This window comes from Canis lupus, chromosome 12 (assembly GCF_048164855.1).
Source record: "Canis lupus baileyi chromosome 12, mCanLup2.hap1, whole genome shotgun sequence".
NCBI lineage: Eukaryota > Metazoa > Chordata > Mammalia > Carnivora > Canidae > Canis > Canis lupus.
Window position 1 is genome coordinate 35,800,072 of NC_132849.1, and position 20,182 is coordinate 35,820,253.

At 42.8% G+C, this 20,182-nt stretch overlaps 1 protein-coding gene across 4 annotated transcripts in view; it reads right to left on the minus strand.

The window, feature by feature from the left end:
* The window catches only part of VIT (vitrin), a 104,579-nt gene that overhangs the window by 78,040 nt on the left and 6,357 nt on the right, over positions 1 to 20,182 (minus strand). For all 4 annotated transcript variants that reach the window (XM_072770544.1, XM_072770545.1, XM_072770543.1 and 1 more), the window contains exon 2: positions 4,814 to 4,883. In XM_072770544.1, coding sequence (XP_072626645.1) covers positions 4,814 to 4,865 — 52 coding nt within the window. In that variant the 5' untranslated portion in view covers positions 4,866 to 4,883. The remainder of the gene's footprint in view (positions 1 to 4,813; positions 4,884 to 20,182) is intronic.

The following is a 20,182-nucleotide window of genomic DNA, read 5'->3' on the forward strand; positions in this document are numbered from 1 at the left end:
ATAATGATGGAATTGTCATTTTTATATTTTCTATATTTTCCCCATTTTATAGTATATTCCATATATAAATCCCATACTTTATGTAGAATACATTTCCTTTACAATTAGAAAAAGGCAAGATAAATAGTTTTTTAATTGGGTCATATTGAAATTCTATAGACTTATGATAATAAAAGATGCATACCAAAATCATCAGTAGAGTTAATGGGCACTCGTATCCCAGTTTTCCGGGCCAGTAATGAATTACAATCAGAATTCACTTTCTTTCAAGAAAAGACATGAAGTGCCAGGATATCTAATCAATGATCAAATCAGGAGGTACTTACTTATTATGTATCAGTAACTTTTATAGAAATGCCCCAGAGTAGCCCATAAACTCCTGGTTAGATCCTTCCAGAGCCCCTCCAGATACTAACTCCAATGGTGTTGACAAGGACTCTATCCTTGACCAAACTTTAATGGGGCTCCTCCAAGCCCTCTTCTCAATTGGCCCTTGAACTTGGGCTTTAGTGTCCTTCTTTGTTGGTCCTGCATCACCTGGTTTTAGCAAGAATCTTGTTTAGAAAGAATCCCCCATTCTTGATTCACCCTAGTCTGCCTTTAGCAAGAATCATGTCAGGTAGATTTAGCAAGAATCCCCCACCCTTGATGTCTTCTCTCAGTAATTTCCAGCCACCAACTCCTACAACCTGCTGCTTGGGTAGAAATCTCCATGTTCCTTGTTGTCTTTGGAATTGAGCCCGGTTCTATAGTGAGATCTCCTCTATTACAGTAGTTCCTGATTAAAATCTGTTTTTATCACTTTAAACGCTGTCCAGCCCTGGTTCTCTTTTGGTGTCCACAATGCCTTCCTGAATACTGATTTACAAAGCAGATCATTTTAAAGCAGTTCAGATCTCCCCGGTGATTTAATTTGGTATTATGTACTCTATGTACTCAATGAAACATCTAGCATCAAATAAATCAGAGCTTCATAGCAAAGACAGGACAACTTATTCTCTACAATCACATAAATCATAAAATTATGCTTCAAATCACAGAATATTAAAGCTGAGAGGAGCTGTGTAGACTATCCCTTTATTTTATAAAAAAGAAACAAAGGTCAAGGTTAACACCTTGACTAAAGCTGCACTTCTTTGGGGGCAGAACTTGGAACCAGAATGGAAATTTGCAGGCTACTGCCTCAGCCCATTTATTCCACTTGCTCCTGGTAAGTGCAGTTGTTGATTATATGCAGTGCTCCAAAACTCTGCTGTATCAGAAATTCATGCATGTCTAAAACAAACATGCTAGCTCTGATATATATTAAACACCTAATTGACATTAATTTAGATGGTTTTGGGGGGATCATTGGATAGTACGGTGTGGAATTTGGTTTATAGTAAATATTTATTTGAGACTTTTGGCCAAGTTTCTGGGTCATAGCTTTCCAAACTCTTGAAATTTCCTGACTGATAAGAGCAATAGGGGCACCTGCTGTTATAATATTTGGTTTCTTGTCCTCTGTTCCTGAAATCAGAGCCATAAATGTGAAATAGGTGTCTTGTTATTTGAAACAAGTGCCTTTCAATCACAGTTGAGTTTATATTAATGAGGTAATAACTTCTGAGAATCCCCTAAAGATGAGGGAGCTAGTTGCCAGGGGAACCAACTTCAAATAGAGGGTTTCAGTCCCACTCTCTGATTTCTGGGCAGGGGAGAGGGGCTGAAGTTTGAATCAATCACCAGAGGCCAATGAGTTAATCAATCATGCCTAAGTACTGAAGCCTCCATAAAAAAACAAAAAGTTCAGAGAGCTTCCATGTTGATGAATCAGAATGCTTCTACATGCTACTCTGCTGGATCCCAAACTCTAGGGGAACAGAAGCTCCTTTGTTTTGGACCTTGCCCTATGTATCTCTTTTTCTGGCTGTTAGTTTATATTCTTCAATATTCTTTGTAATAAACTGGCAATCTGGTGAGTGGTGAGTAAATTGGTTTCTTGAGTTCTGTGAGCCACTCTAGCAAAGTAATCAAACCCAAAGAGGGGATCATGGGAACCTCTGATTTATAGTCAATCAATCAGAAGCACAGTGACAACCTGGCCTGGCAGTTGGTATCTGCAGGGGGGTTGTGTGTGGCAGTCTCGTAGGACTGAGCTCTTAGCCAGTAGAATTTGATGATGTTTCCAGGTAGATAGTGTCAAAATTGAGTCAAACCTAGGACACCCAGCTGGTGTTGGTGAATTGTGTGGTATGGAGAAAAACCCCACACATTGGAATTGGGTAGAGTTGGACTCTGATACCTTATAAATCTACCATCCTTGAGGAAAGTAATTTATTTCACAATATTTCCTGAGTGCCTGTGAGATGTGCTGAGCACTAAAAATGCAGCAATGAGCAAGACACAGCTCCTGTCTTCAATGAATTCACAGCTTTGGGGGAGGCAGCCTACTGTGTCAAGTTGAATGCCATGCAGCTATGATGAGAATCAATACAGGACACAGTGGAAGCCCTTAGGAAGATGGCCTAATCAGAGGGAGGGTGGAGGGAAGCTCCCTGAGGACAAGTAGGGCTTGTGGGGGTGTGGGGGCAAGAGGAAGAGCATTCCAAGCCAGGGATGCGGTATGGTCAGAGGCCTGGAGGGGAGAAATGATGTGAGCCTCAGGGGACTGAGAAGGTCAGTACTTTTCAGGTCTTTAGAAGCCAGAGTGGATTGTGTGGGGAGCAAGGAGAGAAGACAGCAAGGTCTGTATCAGGAAGGCCTCCCCAGCAAGCAAGGCACTCTTAGAGATGTGGTCCCCATTCCAAAGACAAAGGGGAAACACTGAGGAGTTTAAATCAAGAGTAGTGATCAGACATGGCTTCTAGAGAGATTAATTGGGGTGTGGTGGAGAAGGAGTTAGAGGGGTCAGGATTTGGGGCAGTGAGGCTATCCCAGTAGTGAGGAGAGTAACAGAGAAATGGCCCTGGGATGGAGATGAGCAGATGAATAAGAGAGATACTGGGGAGGCAGACCTGTGAGGACACAGAGAGGGCATTGTGTGACAGGAGTCTCCTTTGCCTGCTTTGATTTCTCGCCTTCTGAGTGAGGAGCCCTGAGGGGAGAGAGTTTTGCAGAATGGCAGGCTGTGAGAGGCTGGGGACAAGGAAGGACAGTCAAATCTCTCTTCTTGGTTCTGTGATATGGGGACACGCAGACTATGAAATGGCCTCAGGGTTTGCCTGTTTTGTGTGTTCTACAGGAGCTAAGGCCTTCCTATTCCTGACTCTCCATCTGTCCTACATAAGAAACCTACTAACCAGGGGATCCCTGGGTGGCTCAGTGGTTTGGCGCCTGCCTTTGGCCCAGGGCGTGATCCTGGAGACCCGAGATCAAGTCCTACATCGGGCTCCCTGCATGGAGCCTGCATCTCCCTCTGCCTGTGTCTCTGCCTCTCTCTCTCTGTGTCTTTCATGAATAAATAAATAAAATCTTAAAAAAAAAAAAAAGAAACCTACTAACCAGTGGGGGAGTGGGGGAGGGGCAGCCTCTCAAAGGGGAATGAAGGAGCCTGAGCTTCCAGGGTGAATAATCTTTAGCAGGTCGGTGGAGGAGTCTGGACCAGAACCCGTATGTTCCCTTGGACTCTCAGTCTAGTCTCCTTTCACCACGTGAGAGCCGTCTTGCTTTCCCAGTGTCACCTCTTTCTCTTCCATTCCCCAACTCTGCTGTGTAGACTCCCTCTTCACAGACCTTGAACATTCTGACTACATTATAGGTTGAGTTTTGTCCCTTCTAAATTCATATGTTGAAGTCCCAGGCCCCAAAACCAAATCTTACCTCATTTTGAAATAGGTTGGTTGCAGATATAATCATCTAAGTTCTGATGAGGTTGTCCTGGGTTAGTTGGGCCCCTAATCCAATATGACTAGCATTATAAGAAGGGAATACCCAACCACACAGAGGAGGAATGCCATGTGAAGATGAAGGCAGAGATTGAGGTGATGCTAGGAAGTGCCAAAGATGGCCAGCCAACCTCCAGAAGTTGGGAGAGAGGCATGGAACAGAGTCTCCATCACTGCCCTCTGAGGAAACCAACCCTGTTGACACTTTGGTTTTGGACTTCTAGCTTTCAGGACTGTGCGAGAATAAAATTGTGCCATTTTAAATTACCCGGTTTGTGGTGTTTTGTTGTGGCAGCCCCAGCAAATGAATAGACTGCCTGAAAGTTCTTGGCGTCTTCCCTGGCAATAGTATCACAGTGACCCACAGGGGCTCTCTATCTGACATGGCCAGGGCACAGCAGGGTCAAGATTAACAGAAGGTTACCCTTGGGCTTAATGCTAAACCCATCAACCCCTTTCTCTCTTCTGGGTGAGCTGCTGCTCCTAGAGAGCCTCCCCAAAATTGTGTTCTCTGCTGATAATGGATAAGGGTTTCATCTCTAAAAGCATGAGTCACCGATGGTATGAATAAGGCCATGTCAGTGATAAGAATTTTCTTTTGAGAAATAAGTAACAAGATTCCCAAATTCAGAATCTATAAATACACTCTATCCGAAATATTTGCTAGTTGCTGAAGAAAGCAAGATAATGTGTGTGTATGTGTGTGATATATATATATATACACGTTACATATATTTGCTTTATACAAATATATATACACTTGTACATCCTGAATTTGATCTACACTTAACATTATCACTTAAACTTCTCTCTAAAATGTTTATCATAAAAAGATATGCTGTGCTGTTTATATGTTCTGTCTTGGTTTAAACCTTTTCTTGGCAAGATCCTTTGGACCTTAGGAAAATGTTAAAAGTGTATCCAGATACACATATAAAAGTACTTACCAAGGAACATTTCAATAACAGATGCCTTCATAGTGAGGACAACAATCCCCATAAATATCAAAATGGCACCCTGGAGAGGAAGAAACAATAACACCATCACATTTCAGCCAAGAGTTTTGAATTGGATGCGTGGAGTATAGGGAGGGGCTGCTTCATTTTGCACTGCTCCCTGGAGTCTCTGGATTCCAAGCTGCAACTTTCTCTAAGGAGTCTAGCCTCACTGGTACCCAGACAGTCCATCCTTAGGTAGAAAACCCATTCTAGTCACCAGCCCCCATTCTTCAGAGATTTGGTCTTAGAACTGAAGAGGATATAACTCCATAATTTCAGGAATATGTTCAATCAGTCTTCAAATTAAGAGAAAAGTTACACTTATGGTATTGAGAGGAACTTTTTAGATTATAAATAAATGATGCATGTATCATTCATCTAATAAATATTTATTAAATTCCTATTATATGGCTAGGTATTGTTAGGGAAGAGGTGATGAAAATCGAGCAAGGAAATAGTTCTTGCTCTTAAAAGACTTACAGTTTAAGAGAAGTGGGAAAACATACATAGACACAAGTAACCATAACATTAGAAAGTGTGCAGGCTCCATAAAGGAGTATAAGGGGAGTTTGTAGACCAGTGGTTCTCAAACTTTCCTGCATATTAGTATCATCTGGGAGTTTTAAAAGACCCTGGTTGCCCAGGCTGCACCTCAGACCAGTTGAATCAGAATCTCTCAAGGTGGGATCTAGGCATTAAATTTTTAAAAAACTCCCTAGGTAATTCCAAAGTGCTGACAAGTTTGAGGACTGGTGGTGGTTCAGAGCAAGATTTCCTGAATCTTACCCCAGGAATCACCCGGGGGTCTTGTCAAAATGCAGATTCTAATCCAGTAGGTCTGAGATAGTGCCAGAGATTCCCCAAGAAGCAAGGGAATTTTAGAGGAAGGAGAGATTATGTCAGCCTTGGGAATAAGAGAAAGTCTCCTAGAGGTGATAGCAATTAGATCAATTTTGAAAGACAGACAGTTTGAACATGAAGAAATAGGGAGAAGTGACCTCAAGTGGAAGGAACAGCATTGGCAGGGGCTCAGAGGTTGGAAATCAGAGTAGGTATAAAGATACTGTTGATATATATGGGGTTTCCTCCTTCTCTTGAGGCTATGAGAAACCCCAAAAGATTTGTTCATTATGCATTACATACAGAGCATATACTCTGCATGGTCTCGAATCTTCACGATAAGCCAGTGTGGTAAATTTTATGATCCCTTCAGGAAATTAAGGCTTAGAAAAGTTCAATGTCACACCCATGGTGACCAGACAGTCAGTGGGACCAGACTGGAGGTGAGAGTGGTAGGAAGGATCTGCCCTGGGCACAAGCAATAAGGAAGAACATTGTCCATAGAGAATTTAAAGCTTAAGGTTGGTCTGTTTCTTTATTATCTTTCCAGGCTAGCAATTCTAAGCAATGTCAAGAATAAAGCACCTCTACCCTCTGGGGTGGATGGCTCCTGCTACATCCTCTCTGCCCAGTGCCACCGCTGTGGAGCCTAAATCTGGCATTCATACTCTACATACCCCTATGCCCAATGGTGAGCTGCTAAATGTGCTCTCTGGTGGGGGCAGGAGAGCCCCAATTTGTAGCGTTTGTTGATTTCTGTGTGTAAATCTTCCATGGTTGATTTTGAAGCCACCAAGTAGAGAATTGGAAACACAATCTGGTACTAGCTAGGTCCACTGCAAGCTTATATCCAACATTTAGATTCAGGACTATGCAGATTTTATTAACAAAAAGCAATTATAAAATTATGGTTGAGGTAGTACTACATGTACTTGATGCAATTAACTTAAATAAAACTGTTTAGTATATGAAAGATTTTATGACAAACAATTAAATTAGGCAGTAAGAGTAGCCTCAAACGGAACTGATGATTTTGCTAATTTCCAGCAACAATTGCAATGTGTTAAATTTCCTGATAAAGGTAGTTGACTATTGGTTACATAATAGGCAGATAACAGTTTTTAGCTTCAAAATAGAAATAAAACCGTATATACAATCTATTTGCAATTTTAAATAGCTGGGTTGTGTTTTATTTTTATTTTTTTGGGGGGGAGGGTTGTGTTTTAGAAATAGGGTGATAAGTAAAATTTTGCTTGTCTTGACTATTTTGAGAAGCTCCAGAATGACACACGTTTTCAGGCCTACACAATTACCTTTCTTAGGGGATGAATGCAGTATATGAAGTTACCCTACTGCATCCACCTAACCTAGTCCCACCAATCGGTTGTTATTGTTCAGCTTTGCAGATTTCAAGTCACCTTTATTTCTCCTTCTCTCTCCCCATATCTTATCTAGCAGCCAAGCCTTGTTGGTCTACATTTATACTCTATGCAGAAACCGGCCCTGTCTTCTCACCTTTCCCATTGCCATCTGCTCCAGGCTACACCTCCTGTCACCTGGATTATTGCAACCAGTCTCCTAATGAGGCTGTTCCCTTCTCCCTCTGGCTCCACAATCCATACCTAAGCCAGCATGACCCAGTTCAAAGTGCATCAGTTCACAGCATTTCTCAGATCACAACTCGAAAGTGGTCTTACTCAGAATCAAAGCCTAAGTCTTGACAAGTGGCTTATGACAAGTGGCCCCCTGACCTCATTTCCACTCACCCCTCCATATCTCCCTCACTTATTGAGCTCTGGGCACACTGGCCTCCTGGCTGCTTCTAGAACATACATCTCATGGTATCTGCATTTACTGTTTCCTCTACCTGGATGTCTTCCCCAAATGAGAACGTGATTTACTCCCTCATTTATTTCAAGTCTTTGCTTAAATGTTACCTTCTCCTGAGACATCCCCTTACCACCCAGCTTAAATTTATAATCCATGTCCTACCCATCACCAACTGGTATACCCTATTTTTTCTATTATTTTTTTCATGTCACTATTGCCACTGACATACTTTATAGTTTATTTATTTTACTTGTTTATTGTTTGTGTTCTCCACTAGAATGCAAGCTCCATGAGGGCAGGGATTTTTATTTGATTTTTTAATATGCTCAATAAATACACGATGAATCAGTGAGTGAGTAGCTAAGGCTCTCTCCTTTCCCTAGGAAATTAAAAAAAAGGAAACAAAACAATCTTGTGAATATCCTAAAAACTAGTGAATTGTACACTTTCAACTTATGGCATGTGATTTATATCTCAATAAGTATTATCGATAGTCCACAAACAGGAAAGATGGATTGTAGAGAGAAATGCTTTCAGTCTTACAACTTTAGGAGACATGAGGGATCTGATCTTTACATGCTGGGATGGGTGGATAAAAACAAACAGGATTCCAGGAAACACTCTAACCCTGGAGGAGTTACCACCCAAATGCTGACTCGCTCCTAATGGAACCTGACCAGAATCACTCTGATCTCTTGGAATCAGAATGTTTTCAGGCCTCTTTCTCACCACTTCCAATTTCTCTCCTTGCTTGGTCTATTGACTCATACACTTAAAATATAAATGTGCCTTTTGAAATATGTGTAAAATTTTTGAACCGTCTCTTAGCCACTCCAGAGGTGGGAATGAGGATGGCCACCACTACTGTCACATAGTTCCTGCAGGCTGTCCTTTGCCATAAACCTGTGGCATGTGCAGTAATGTTGGAACCCCACAATCCCATGTGCTCACCCAGGTTCCAACAGAAACAAAACAATGGGAGTTTCCAAAAGAATGTGTTACTGATTCGTGAATTTATGGCTTGTGCCATGAAATGTAATGTGGAATCCTGAATATGAAGTTCTGATTAGGCAAATGAAGCTTGATTGTGAGATAAAAATACATACTAATGTAAGTAGAGTAGCCAGCCAATTTAATTTGATCTCTTGTTGCCCCGAGTTAGATAAGAGCAAGTTGATAACAAATAATAACATTGCCTTATATTTATATACTTCTTCAGTTTTTTTCTCCCATTTTTTTATTGTGATAAAACACATACATGTAAAATGTACTATCTTAACCATTTTTTAAGACTACCATTTAGCTGGATTAGATACATTCAGATTATGCCATCATCAGCATCATCCATTTCCAGAACTTTCTGTCTTGTAAAACTGAAATTCCATGCCCATGAAACAAAAACTCCCCATTTCCCCCTTCACCCAAGCCCCTGGCAACCACCATTCTGCATTCTGCCTCTAGGATTTTGTCTCTTCTGAGTCCTTCATTTAGGTGGAATCGTAGTGTCTTTTTGTGATTGGCCCATTTCAAATAGTATAATGTTTTCAGGGCTCATCCATGTTGTATGTTAGAATTTCTTTCTTTTTAAGGCAATATTACATTGTATGTATAAGCCATAGTTTACTTATCTGTTCATCTGTTGATGAACTCTTGGGTTGCTTCTGCATTTCAGTTTTTGCGAAAAACACTGCTACAAACGTGGATGTACAACTATCTCTTTGAAACCCTGCTTTCAATTCTTTCATGATTATACCTCAAAGGGAAATCACTGGATCATATGGTAATTATATTTTTAGCTTTTTGAGGAACCGCCATACTCTTTTCAGAATGCCTGCACCATTTTGCATTCCCACTAACAAAGCACAAAGCTTTCAGTGTCTACGATTCTCACCAACACCTCCTGTTTTCTGTCTCTTGATAGTCATCCCAATGGATGTGAACTGGCATCTCCTTGTAGTTTTGATTTGCATTTCCCTAACAATTAGTGATGTTGAGCATCTTTTTGTGGACTTGTTGGCCACTTGTCAATCTTTGGAAAAATGTTTATTCTAGTCCCTTGCCTCATTTTGACTCAGGTTTCTTGTTGTTGTTGAATTGTAAGAGTGATTTATACTTTCTGGATATTAATCTTATCATGTATGATATGCAAATATTTTCTCCCCTTTTTTGTGCTTTGTTTAGAGTGTCTTGGAAGTGCAAGATTTAAAAGTTTTCATGGAGACTAATTATTTTTCTTTTGTTGTCTATGCCTTTGGATGTCATATCCAAGAAATCATTGCCAAATCCAATGTTGTGCATCTTTTGCCATCTGTTTTCTTCTAAGAGTTTTATAGTTTAAGGTATTACAATTAGATTTTTAATCCCTTTGAGTCAGTACTTATTTATGGTGTTAGGTAAGAGTCCAACTTTGTTCTTTTGCATGTGGATATCTCTTTTCCTGGCACCATTGTTGAAGAGACTATCTTTTCTCTTTTGAATGGTCTTGGCACCCTTGTCAAAAATCATTTGACCATAATGTAAGTGTTAATTTCTGGCTCTCTAGTCTATTTCATTGATATATATGTCTGTCTCTATGCTAGTCTCACATTATTGTGATTACTATAGCTTTGTAGTAAGTTTTCTTGATCAGGAATTGTTCATCCTTCAGCTTGCTTTTTCTTTTTCAAGACTGTTTTGGCTAATTGGTGTCCCTTGAGGTTCCATATAAATTTTCAGATGGGTTTTTTCAATTTCTGCAAAAAAAAAAAAAAAAATCCTGAGGATTTTGATAGGTATTGTATTGAATTTGTAGATTGATTTTGGTAGTGTTGAGATGTTAACAATATTAAGTATTCCAATCCATGAATATGGAATATGTTTCTATTTATTTATGCCTTCTTTAGTTTCTTTGGATGTCATAGCAGGGTTCTTAGTTTCCATTGTACAAGTCTTTAACCTTCTTGGTTGAATTAATTCCTAAGTATTTTATTGTTTTTGATGCTATTGTAAATGGAATTGTTTTCTTAATTTCCTTTTTAGATTGTTGTTCATGTATAAAGATGCAACTGTTTTTTGTGTGTTGACTTTGTATCCTACTACTTTGACTGAATTCATTTATTTATTCTAACAATTTTTTTCCATCCTAACAATTTTGTTGTAGAATCTTTAGGATTTTCTATATGAGTTCATATCATCTGCAAGAGATAATTTCATTTCTTCCTTACATTTTGGATGTCTTTTATTTCTCTCTCTTGCCTAATTCCTCTGGCTAGAACTTCCAGTGCCATGTTGAATAGAAGTGGAAAAACAGGTGGGCATCCCTGCCTTGTTCCTGATCTTAAAGGAGAAACCTTTAGTCTTTCACCATGAGCATGAGGTTTGCTGTGAGATTTCCTATATGGTTTTTACTATGTTCAGGCAGTTTCCTTCTATTCCTAGTTTGCTGAGTATTTTTATCATGACAGGTGTTAAATTTTGCCAAATGCTTTCTCTGTATTGGTTGAGATGATCATGTGTTTGTTTTTTTCACTGTTTATTCTATTAACATGGTGTGTGACATTAATTAATTTTTGTGTATGTTCAAATATGCTTGCATTCGAGGAATAAATCCCACTTGGTCATGTTGTATAATTATTTAATATGCTGCTGAATTCGATTTGCTAGTGTTTTGCATCAGTATTTGTAAGGACTATTGTATCAGTGGGGGATACTGTAGTTTTCTTGTAGTACCTTTATCTGATTTGGTATCTGGATAATGATGCTCTCATAGGATGACTTAAGAAGTAGTCCCTTATCTTTATTTTTGGGGAAAAGTATGGAAGCTTTGGTGTTAGTTCTTTAAATTTTGGTAGAATTCACCAGAGAAGCAATCAGACCCGGGGCTTTTGGTTGTCAGATTTTTGATTACTGATTCAATCTCCTTACTAGTTATGGATCTATTCAGAGTTTCTATTTCTTCACAGTCTTGGTAGGTTTTGTGTTTCTAGAATTTGTCCACTTCAGCTAGATTATCCAATTTGGTGGTGTACAATTGTCTATAGTACTCTCCTATAGTTTTTAAAGATTTTAATAGCAATGAATGCTTTGGAGAAAGAGATCTGGTAAGTGGTGATCAGAGACAGAAGTGAGTCTATTTAAATCCTTACTTCATGCACAAACGTTAATAAGTCAGAAATTAATAGAACACCTTTTTTTTTTTTTTTGGAAGATTGAACGTAGATAATGATATCAAATGAGAAGCTGCAATAATCTCCTAACCTACTTTTTGCTCTCTGCTTTCTGGCTCCAGGTCACCCTTCCCTCCAGCTGGGGAGGACCGGCTTCCTAAAGTATGAGTCAGATTGTCCATTCACCCTCTCCGAGTCCTTCACAGTCCACTCATCCTCTACAGAGTAAAGCCTGAATTCCAGTTAGGCATTAAAACTCTTCCTGAAATTGGCCCAACTTACAATTCAAACTATCACACTGCAATTCTTTCCTATAATCCTCTCCTTAGACCCCAGCACACCTGAGGTCAGAGAAAGGTCTTTTACTACATGCAGCACCTTGGGGTCTTGTCCTGTGCTCATGTTATTGCTCTTTCTGGAATACCTTTCCACTCCTCATCTGCCTCTCACAAGCCTATCTGAGGCTCAGCTCAGGTGCCACTTCTTCCTTAGAAGTCTCTCTGATCTCCTAAAGTCAAAATTTACCTTCACTTTTTAAAATATTTTATTTATTTATACATGAGAGACACACAGAGAGAGGAAGAGACATAAGCAGAAGGAGAATCAGGCTCCTTGAGGGGAACTTGATGTGGGTCTTGATCCTAGGACCCCAGGATCATGCCCTGAGCTGAAAGCAGACACTCAACCACTGAGCCACCCAGGCATCCCAAAATTCATCTTCATTTGTGCATCCAATTCATCATTCAAAAAAAAGTTGTATGTGTGCTCTGTGCTAGGTAGAGAGGAACAAGACGCAGGTCCACTCATCACACTTTTTGCCTGGAGTCTTCTAGAGGGAATCTGATGTTCCCTCATCATAACTAACACATGCTAAGAGTCAGTGATTTATTAATTTGTTTAATCTTTTAACAACCCAATGAGGTGGGGGATACTTTCTGCCTTAATTTTAGAGGTAGAAACATGGAGGCATACAGAGGGTGGGTACTTTGCCCAAGGTCACAAGGCTGGATAGAAGAGGAGCTGGACTTCAAATCAGTCATCCTGAGTCCAGAGTCTTACATTTGCATTTCACCACTTACTATGGCTGTTTCATAATAAGCAAGTGCACTTCCCTCATCTTTTCTTAGGTCATTGGTCTGAGTTGGTATTGATGTTGTCTTAAAGCTCCCCAGGTGACTCTCCTGTGTAGCCAGAGTTGAGAATCCCTGCCGAAGAGCAAACAGTCATGGCAAAAGGGGTGGATGGTCAAATAGGCCTGGGGCACCGAGATTAGAAGGGGCTTGAATTAGTTGAACTGGCAGGTTGGAAGGCAATGAGTGGTGAGGGAAGGACAGGACCCAGGAGATGGAGCAGCTTCAGGAAGTGGGAGGTGCTCTGAGAGGCCAGGAGAGGAATCAGATTGTTGAAAGGGAAGAAGGGGCCACGTTGGCCTTGAATGTCACGCCTGAAGAATGTGCAATTGATCCTTTAGGCAATAGGGAGACATGGAAGACTTAAAAATGATTTTTGCATTCATCATTTTTAATAAGCCCCCTGGAGATTTACTTGAGCCCCTCACTTGCCGAAAATCGGCCCTAGTGGGCGTATAAGATTGATGCAATGCTGGTGTTTGTCTGATCTATGACGCTACAAGGGGGAGCACCTAATAACACTCTTTGTCCACAAAACGGAAAGAACCAGTGTCCATCTGGAAACATTTAATAGTTATAAGAGGCTTGTGCTGTATTTCCAAAATGCCAGAAATCCCCTGAGGACAGACATCTCTGAATGGGGAGAGGCCACATCTGCAGCCTTGCTTTCTCCATCTCTGCCTGATATAAAGCCTCAGTTGTTTGTCAATGGATGTGGGTTGATCTAACAAGGTCTGAAAAAGGAAGGCGTCCTAGGAGGGGCCTTTACAATATGGAGGCAGCCTCAATCTGCGTATAAACTTTCACATAGATCGTATTCCTCTGGGTTGGGCCTGAAACACTGCATTTCCTGTTGCCATGACACCAGCAGACACTATTACAATCCCCTAGGATTTTGTGAAGGAGCGGGAAGGGGCACAGGATGGAAGAGCGCATAGGAGTGAGTCAGAAAGCATGGTAGTTTTTCTTTCTTTCCGTTTCCAATTCCTTCCTTCTTTAATCTTTTTTTATTTTTTAAGATTTATTTACTGATTTTAGAGGGGGTGGGAGCGGCAGGGGGGAGAGAGAATCTTAAGCAGGCTGCATGCCCAGCACGGGGCACAATACAAGGCTCAGTCTCACAACCCTGAGCCAAAATCAAGAGTCAGATGCTTAACCGACTGAGCCTTCTTTTATCTTAAAGAAATGCCAAGAAAAAAGTGCAAGCCAAATAGGCAAGGAAGGCAGGGGAGATTTTGCCTTTTCTCCACATTGGCCCCGAAGAATGCACCAGGCTACTTGAAGATGTGCTCTGCATCAGGCTGTGTAGACTGGATGCTGTTGGCTGCCTAGGCAGAGCAACTGCGCCCCCACTTCCTCTTTCTTAACACAACCCCAATTTGATAAAAGGAATAAATATACACAGGTGACTCAGAGGAAGCTGCTCCATCCCCAGATTCTGAGGTGGATCCTGATTCCCAATCTAAGCCAAGAATTGCTCATATACATTTTCCCTCTTGCTGAGGATTGCCTCAGACTTGAACGCATCAGCACAGCAACACTCCCTAAGTGATGGCGCCTAGTTTAAGGGTGGGCCGTGTCCTGAGTTGTATCAGATGCACAGAATGGAAAGACTTAGTCTTTTGTTTTTTGGGGAGAGAAGTTGCCTCCCTTGTTGGTCTGCTGGCAGCCATCTTGTGACCATGAGACAAGTCAGTGTGAGGAAGAGGCCAATACAGAAAGGAAGGTAGCCAAGTGAATCACAGAGAAATGGAGCTAGAGCTCTGCCAGTCTTGTGCCTGGAAGCTAGGCCCACCTCTGGACCACCTGACATATGAGATCATGTATTTCCCCTTCAGTTGGGCTTGCAGCTAAAAATGTTTTTCTGACTGCTTCCTAACTCACAGTACCTGTCTTTTTAACTAGAAAAGGCTGTAATAATGCCAGAGACTGTGAGATGCTGTCTCAACAATTCTCTCATCTGAGTCACCTACAAAGCTCTCGAGGAGACAGAATGGACATTATTCTCCCTATAATTCAGAGCAGTGAAGTGACTTGTCTAAGGCCAGATCTCTATTTTAGTCTCGTGCTCTTTTTACTCTATGAACCTCTCACATAACTGTTATTGTAAATTCCAAATAATGCCATGATTTATTGTGTAATATTATCATAAAATAAAAACTTCACTCTTCATTTGTGTAGTATTTTGCGTATTTAAGTGCCTGGTGACATCTAGGACTTTAATCTCAAAAGATCCCTGAGGGCACCTGTGTGGCTCAGTGGTTGAGGGTCTGCTTTTGGCTCAGGTCATGATCCCAGGGTCCTGCCATCGAGTTCCGCATCAGGAGCCTGCTTCTCCCTCTACCTAGGTCTCTGCCTCTCTCTCTCTCTGTGTCTCATGAATAAATAAATAAAATTTGAAAAATTTTTTTAAGAAGACCCTGAAATAAATGTCTCTATAGTCAGTTGCAGAAATAACACTTGCTGAAATTAAGTGACTCAGCTGGTCTGGCAAGAAAAGATAACTGAAGTCAATCAGGATCTCCCTTGGGATTTTGGAATCCGGACCCTGAAAGCCTTGAAAACTGTAGGAGCCAACCTGAAGGCCACGTGGGATCCTAAATAGAAGGTGAAGGCAGAAAGAGAGAAGAAGAGAAAGCCTGTGGCCCTGGGAGAAGCAGGGGGAGATGCTGCTTTGGTTTCTGGCCACCTCCCAGATCCCATTTCCAGTCTGAAGGAGGTCCAGCTGGCCTCAGCCTCCTGCGCATGACATAGATGTTTCTGGGCCCTTTGGCTCCTGCCAGTTGGAGTTGGTTTCTATTTCTTGAAGCTTTGGTTCAAACCCTTCTCATCTCTGTTGTTTTAGTTATCTGTTTCCCTGAAATGATTAGTAGCAAAATGAAAACACTTAAAATGGAAAGGGCACCTGTGTCTGCCTGCCGGTTGGTAGCATCAAGAAGGGGTTTGAGAGGCTGTATCCAGCTCTGGAGTGAGGCTCTGGGAAGAAGTGTGATAAAGAATCCCATAAGCTATGGCAGCCCACAGAGAACGAGGAACACGGCCCACCCACCTGGAGTGCTCTGGGAGGCAACCATGGGCGTGGGTAACCTTGACACTATGCCATCAGAATGCCACTGTGGGGTTCTTGGGATATTTATGACCATGGTTCAGAACCAAGAATTCACAGCCCCTGCCCCCCAAAACTTGGCAATGTTTGAGGATATTTTTGGTTGTCACAAATCAGGGTGGGGCCTCTACCTCTAGTGGGTGGAGACCAGGGATGCTGCTAAACATCCTAAAGGGCACAGGACAGCCCCTGCAACAAAGAATTATCCAGGGTTGAGAAACTCTGGTTTGTGAGAATTTTTCCCCTCTAAGTATTTCTGAAAATGTTCTGCTTACCAATGTTCCAACCTAGGAATTTTCTATAAATATAGGTGATTTTTCAAAAATAGCTAAGATGTGAACAACTCAGGATCACTTTCTCCAGGACCACTTTTGATCACCAGGCACAGTCAGGTCAAATCCTAAAGCAGAGATATTTACTCGTGGGCAGCGGCTGGATGAGACAGGTCGCCCCTGTGTTCCACGACGGAGATGTGCCCATGCCGTTAGGTTCAGCGATCCATGTGGCCTGTTTCTACATGTCAGAAAACCAAAAAGGGAAAGCCTTTTTGGTGTGCATGTTGCAGACCATCATTTTGTAACTCGTTAAGAACCTGACATATGGTAATGCTTACCACATCCACAAAGGCTTCGACCAATAGTGATTTCTAGTGAGGCTGCAAACAGTAATTACGTTTCTGAAGTGGTAGTTTAGATCTTATATTGCCAGTAGGAAAAAAATACTAGTTTGCAGGCATGGCCCCAGATGAGCTCTAAAGAACTCCTTCCAAGAGTTATTTATCCTCCGTAATGGAAGGGCAGTAAATCTGGGGGAAGGGCTGAGGACCTCAGTAAAAGACGAGGTGGACCGTGACTGTTCCTCTCAGTTACTCTGGAAACCGTGTGCATTTAAAAGATTCTCATAGAGCTTTGGAAGATGAGCTTCTCTCATCAGAAGCTTCTTTACCTAATGCGTTTGACACTGTGGATTAGTCCTGCCTCCTCCCAGTGGGTTTTCTCCCTTGGGCCTTGAGGTTTGTGGTTGCCAAGGGGCCATCCACTGTGAATTGGGAGCTGTGTCTTTGGATCAGTCCAGCTGCCATCCCCAGAGCCTCGACTGGCCCGAACACTCTGTGCTTTTTGGTCCGCCTTCAATTCTGAGGCACAGAAAAAACATTTTCAGGTCTTGTATAGCCTTCCAGCTGAGGTGGGAAGGAAGACGAGGGTGTGCCTGTAAGATCCATAGCATCTTCTTCTCGTCAGCCTCCTGCTAACGAGTGGGTTCGTCTCAGATGACAGGGTCCCAGTTGTCCCCAGACCTCAGAGAGGCAAGTGCAGGGCATGTTCTGGAATCCCAGCAACCAGAGGCTCCAGGGGTGGGGGGCTGGGGGGAGGCAGGGTGTGGGGGGGCTGTCACTACGGCTGAGCAATTGAGATGATGGAGGATTAAGTCCTGGCAGTCGGTGGGGACCAGCAGAAGGAGTCATTTTGAAGCAGGGGACCCAGGTCTCTAGCATGCAGTATCACACTCCAGAGGCCCTTTCCAGACCATTCTCAGGTCTGTGGGAGCCTTCCAGCCCCCTTTGATGTCCCGACAGTTTTCATCCTGCTGTCTAGTGGCCTGCTACATGAGATGGGGTCAGTTTCTTTGTTCTTCATTGGAAGCTTTAGAAGTTCGTAGTCCACTCCTGTAACCACACTTCATTTGGTGAACGCTTACCACGGGCTCCCCGCTGCACACAGGCCATCTCGATTAATGGCCGCGCTGATCCTACTGGCTAAGCACGACTATGCCCATTTTTCAGAGTAGGACATTGAGGTTTAGAGAATTTAGTGAGCTGTCCAAGGTTGGAATGGACACGGGGCAGCACCAGAGTCCCATCCCAGGTCTCACATTTAACCCCACTCACTGCTTCATTCTATCACCCTCCAGGATGGGTTCACCTTCCTTTTCAATCTTGACACATATATCCTAGGCTTTTTGAAATACTCTACCGACGATAGTTCAGATGCACACTCTCAAATACAGACGTTGTGTGATACAGTTGTCTTGGCTGTAAGGTCAGAAGATTTTCCGAGTCCTATCTGGGCCTGAACTCACATAGAGCTTCCTCTCACACACACAAGTTATTTAGGGTAAAGTGATGCACCAGGCATATTTTTAAGTTTAACCAGGCATAACACACCCATCTAAATAAACATTTGAGTGTATTGTAATTGACTGTGTAATGAGATGTTAAAATGGGATGACCCTTCGTCTTAGCTTCAGCTGAGACTACATGAGAACCACTCCATGTTCCCAAGCGGTCTCCCTGCCGGCCCTCCCACTTCTCTCTGGTGCTCCTGCTCCCCTCCTGCATCTGGGGTGTGGGAGGAGGAGGGGAAATGCCAACAACTTTTCCTAAAGCCATCCCTGCTGTCCAGGCTCCAGCTTCCCTCTTGGCTGCTACAATGCTGGGATAGTCTGCAGGGAGGCCGTCAGCCAGGCATCCTGGCTCTTGGCCACTCTCTTTGGAAGTCCAGTTTGGGTGTCCAGTAGCCCCATCTGAAATGACTGGGTGGTTGTGTCTCTTGGGCTTGGGGGTGTCTGAGAGTGGTGTCTGGCTTGTGGTTAAGACATCTATGGGAGAGGGAAGAGCTTGTGGCAAACCTGGCTCTGTGTGAGCGTCAGCCTGGGGTCCCTCTAGGTCCTGCCCAAGCCAGGCGCGTGGAGGGCTGAGGAGGCCACAGCAGGAGGCTCGGCGGAGAGACTGCAGGTGGCTCAGAGGCTGCGTGAGGAACCGTACACCCCCAGATGTGCCAGAGCAGATCCATGTTAGCAGCATCTGGGGTGCCCAACGCACTGGGAGCATCTCTGAACCCACAGAACAAGAAACGCCTGTTCGAGCCTGCCAAGCCCAAGGAGCCCGGATGCTAAGCTTATGGCAGTATCGCTGACAAGGCCCTTCTGTCCCCTTACCTTTCCTCTGGGTGTGAAGATACTGTTGCCAGCGGCCGAGGGGAAGGGGGTTAGAGGACAAGGCAGAGGAAGAGAGAATTAGTCCCGCCCCCTTCCCCACGGCAGCAGTTAGGCCCAGGACAGAGAGAAACTTCAAACTGTGAAAGCCACTGTGAAGTTTTTAAGCATTATGTAAGTGCTACACCCATATTAATGACTAAACTGATTGTGCGGGGGTGTAATGTGGGTAAGTTCTTTTTAAAAATTCTGAATGTGGCCTGAAATATTAAGGGACCTACTCAGATTTCATCCAGGGCAGAGGCCAGAACTGCATGTGGAGTGTGTGACTGGATGGGGGTGGGGGGACTTCTGGGGGAACTTGAGGAGCATTAGGCTAGTGCTTTCCTCGTCTCCGTGTCCAAATACCTCGACATTACCTTTCCTCTTCATTCTCTCTGCCTGTTTCAGACAACCCAGCCCTCCCAAGCATGGTGCTACCTCAGGGCCTTTGCATTTGCTCTTTTGTCTGCCTGGATTGTTCTTCTCCCAAGCATCCACATAGGTTGCACCCCGGTTTCCTTCACCTCTTTCTCTGTTTAAATATCCCTTTATCAGAAATTTATCTAATCATGCAAGGCAAATCATCACTTTCATCTCACTGCTCTGCCCAGCCCCCTTATTCTATGTTCTTAGGTTTTCATAGCCTATAAGACTACTGGACCTCTCATGTGTGTCTGTTTATTGTGTGCTCCTCAGATCAGCAACCTCTAGGAGGATGGAGACTATTTTGTTCACTCTTCTTCCTAAGCCTGTAGAATTATGCATGGCACATGATGGTGGCCCAATAAATATTTGTTGTTTCTGTTGTTTGGTGTTGTCTCTGCTTCCCCAAATTCCTTTTACCTTTTGGACTATAGATTCACTCACTCTGTTATACAAGCAAAGCCAGTCTGGGCAAGCTGACTCACACCTTTACTTCCAAAGCCTGTTTTCTCTGTCTGGGACACAAAGGAATCCAGAGGAGGGAATTCACTTAGCATTGAGATGCCAGTGACCTGATCTCTTGGAAACTATACATTGGGTTCCCCTGAAGGAATAGTTTCTCTCTCTCTCTCTCTCTCTCTCTCTTTTTCTTTTTTGACTCTGAGAAGAAAGAATGCAGAAAGAGTCCCTTCTCACTATAGCCTGAAGGGTGGTTTTTATGAATTTTTACCACATGTCCACACAAAACTTTAGCCTTTCTCTCACTGAAGGGAGGAATTTGAGAAATTTTTACTAGAGTCTTGTCAGCGTAAAGCCCCTTATCAGGGAAAGTGCTTTTCTGAAGTAGTCTGAATCATTAGGAAATAAG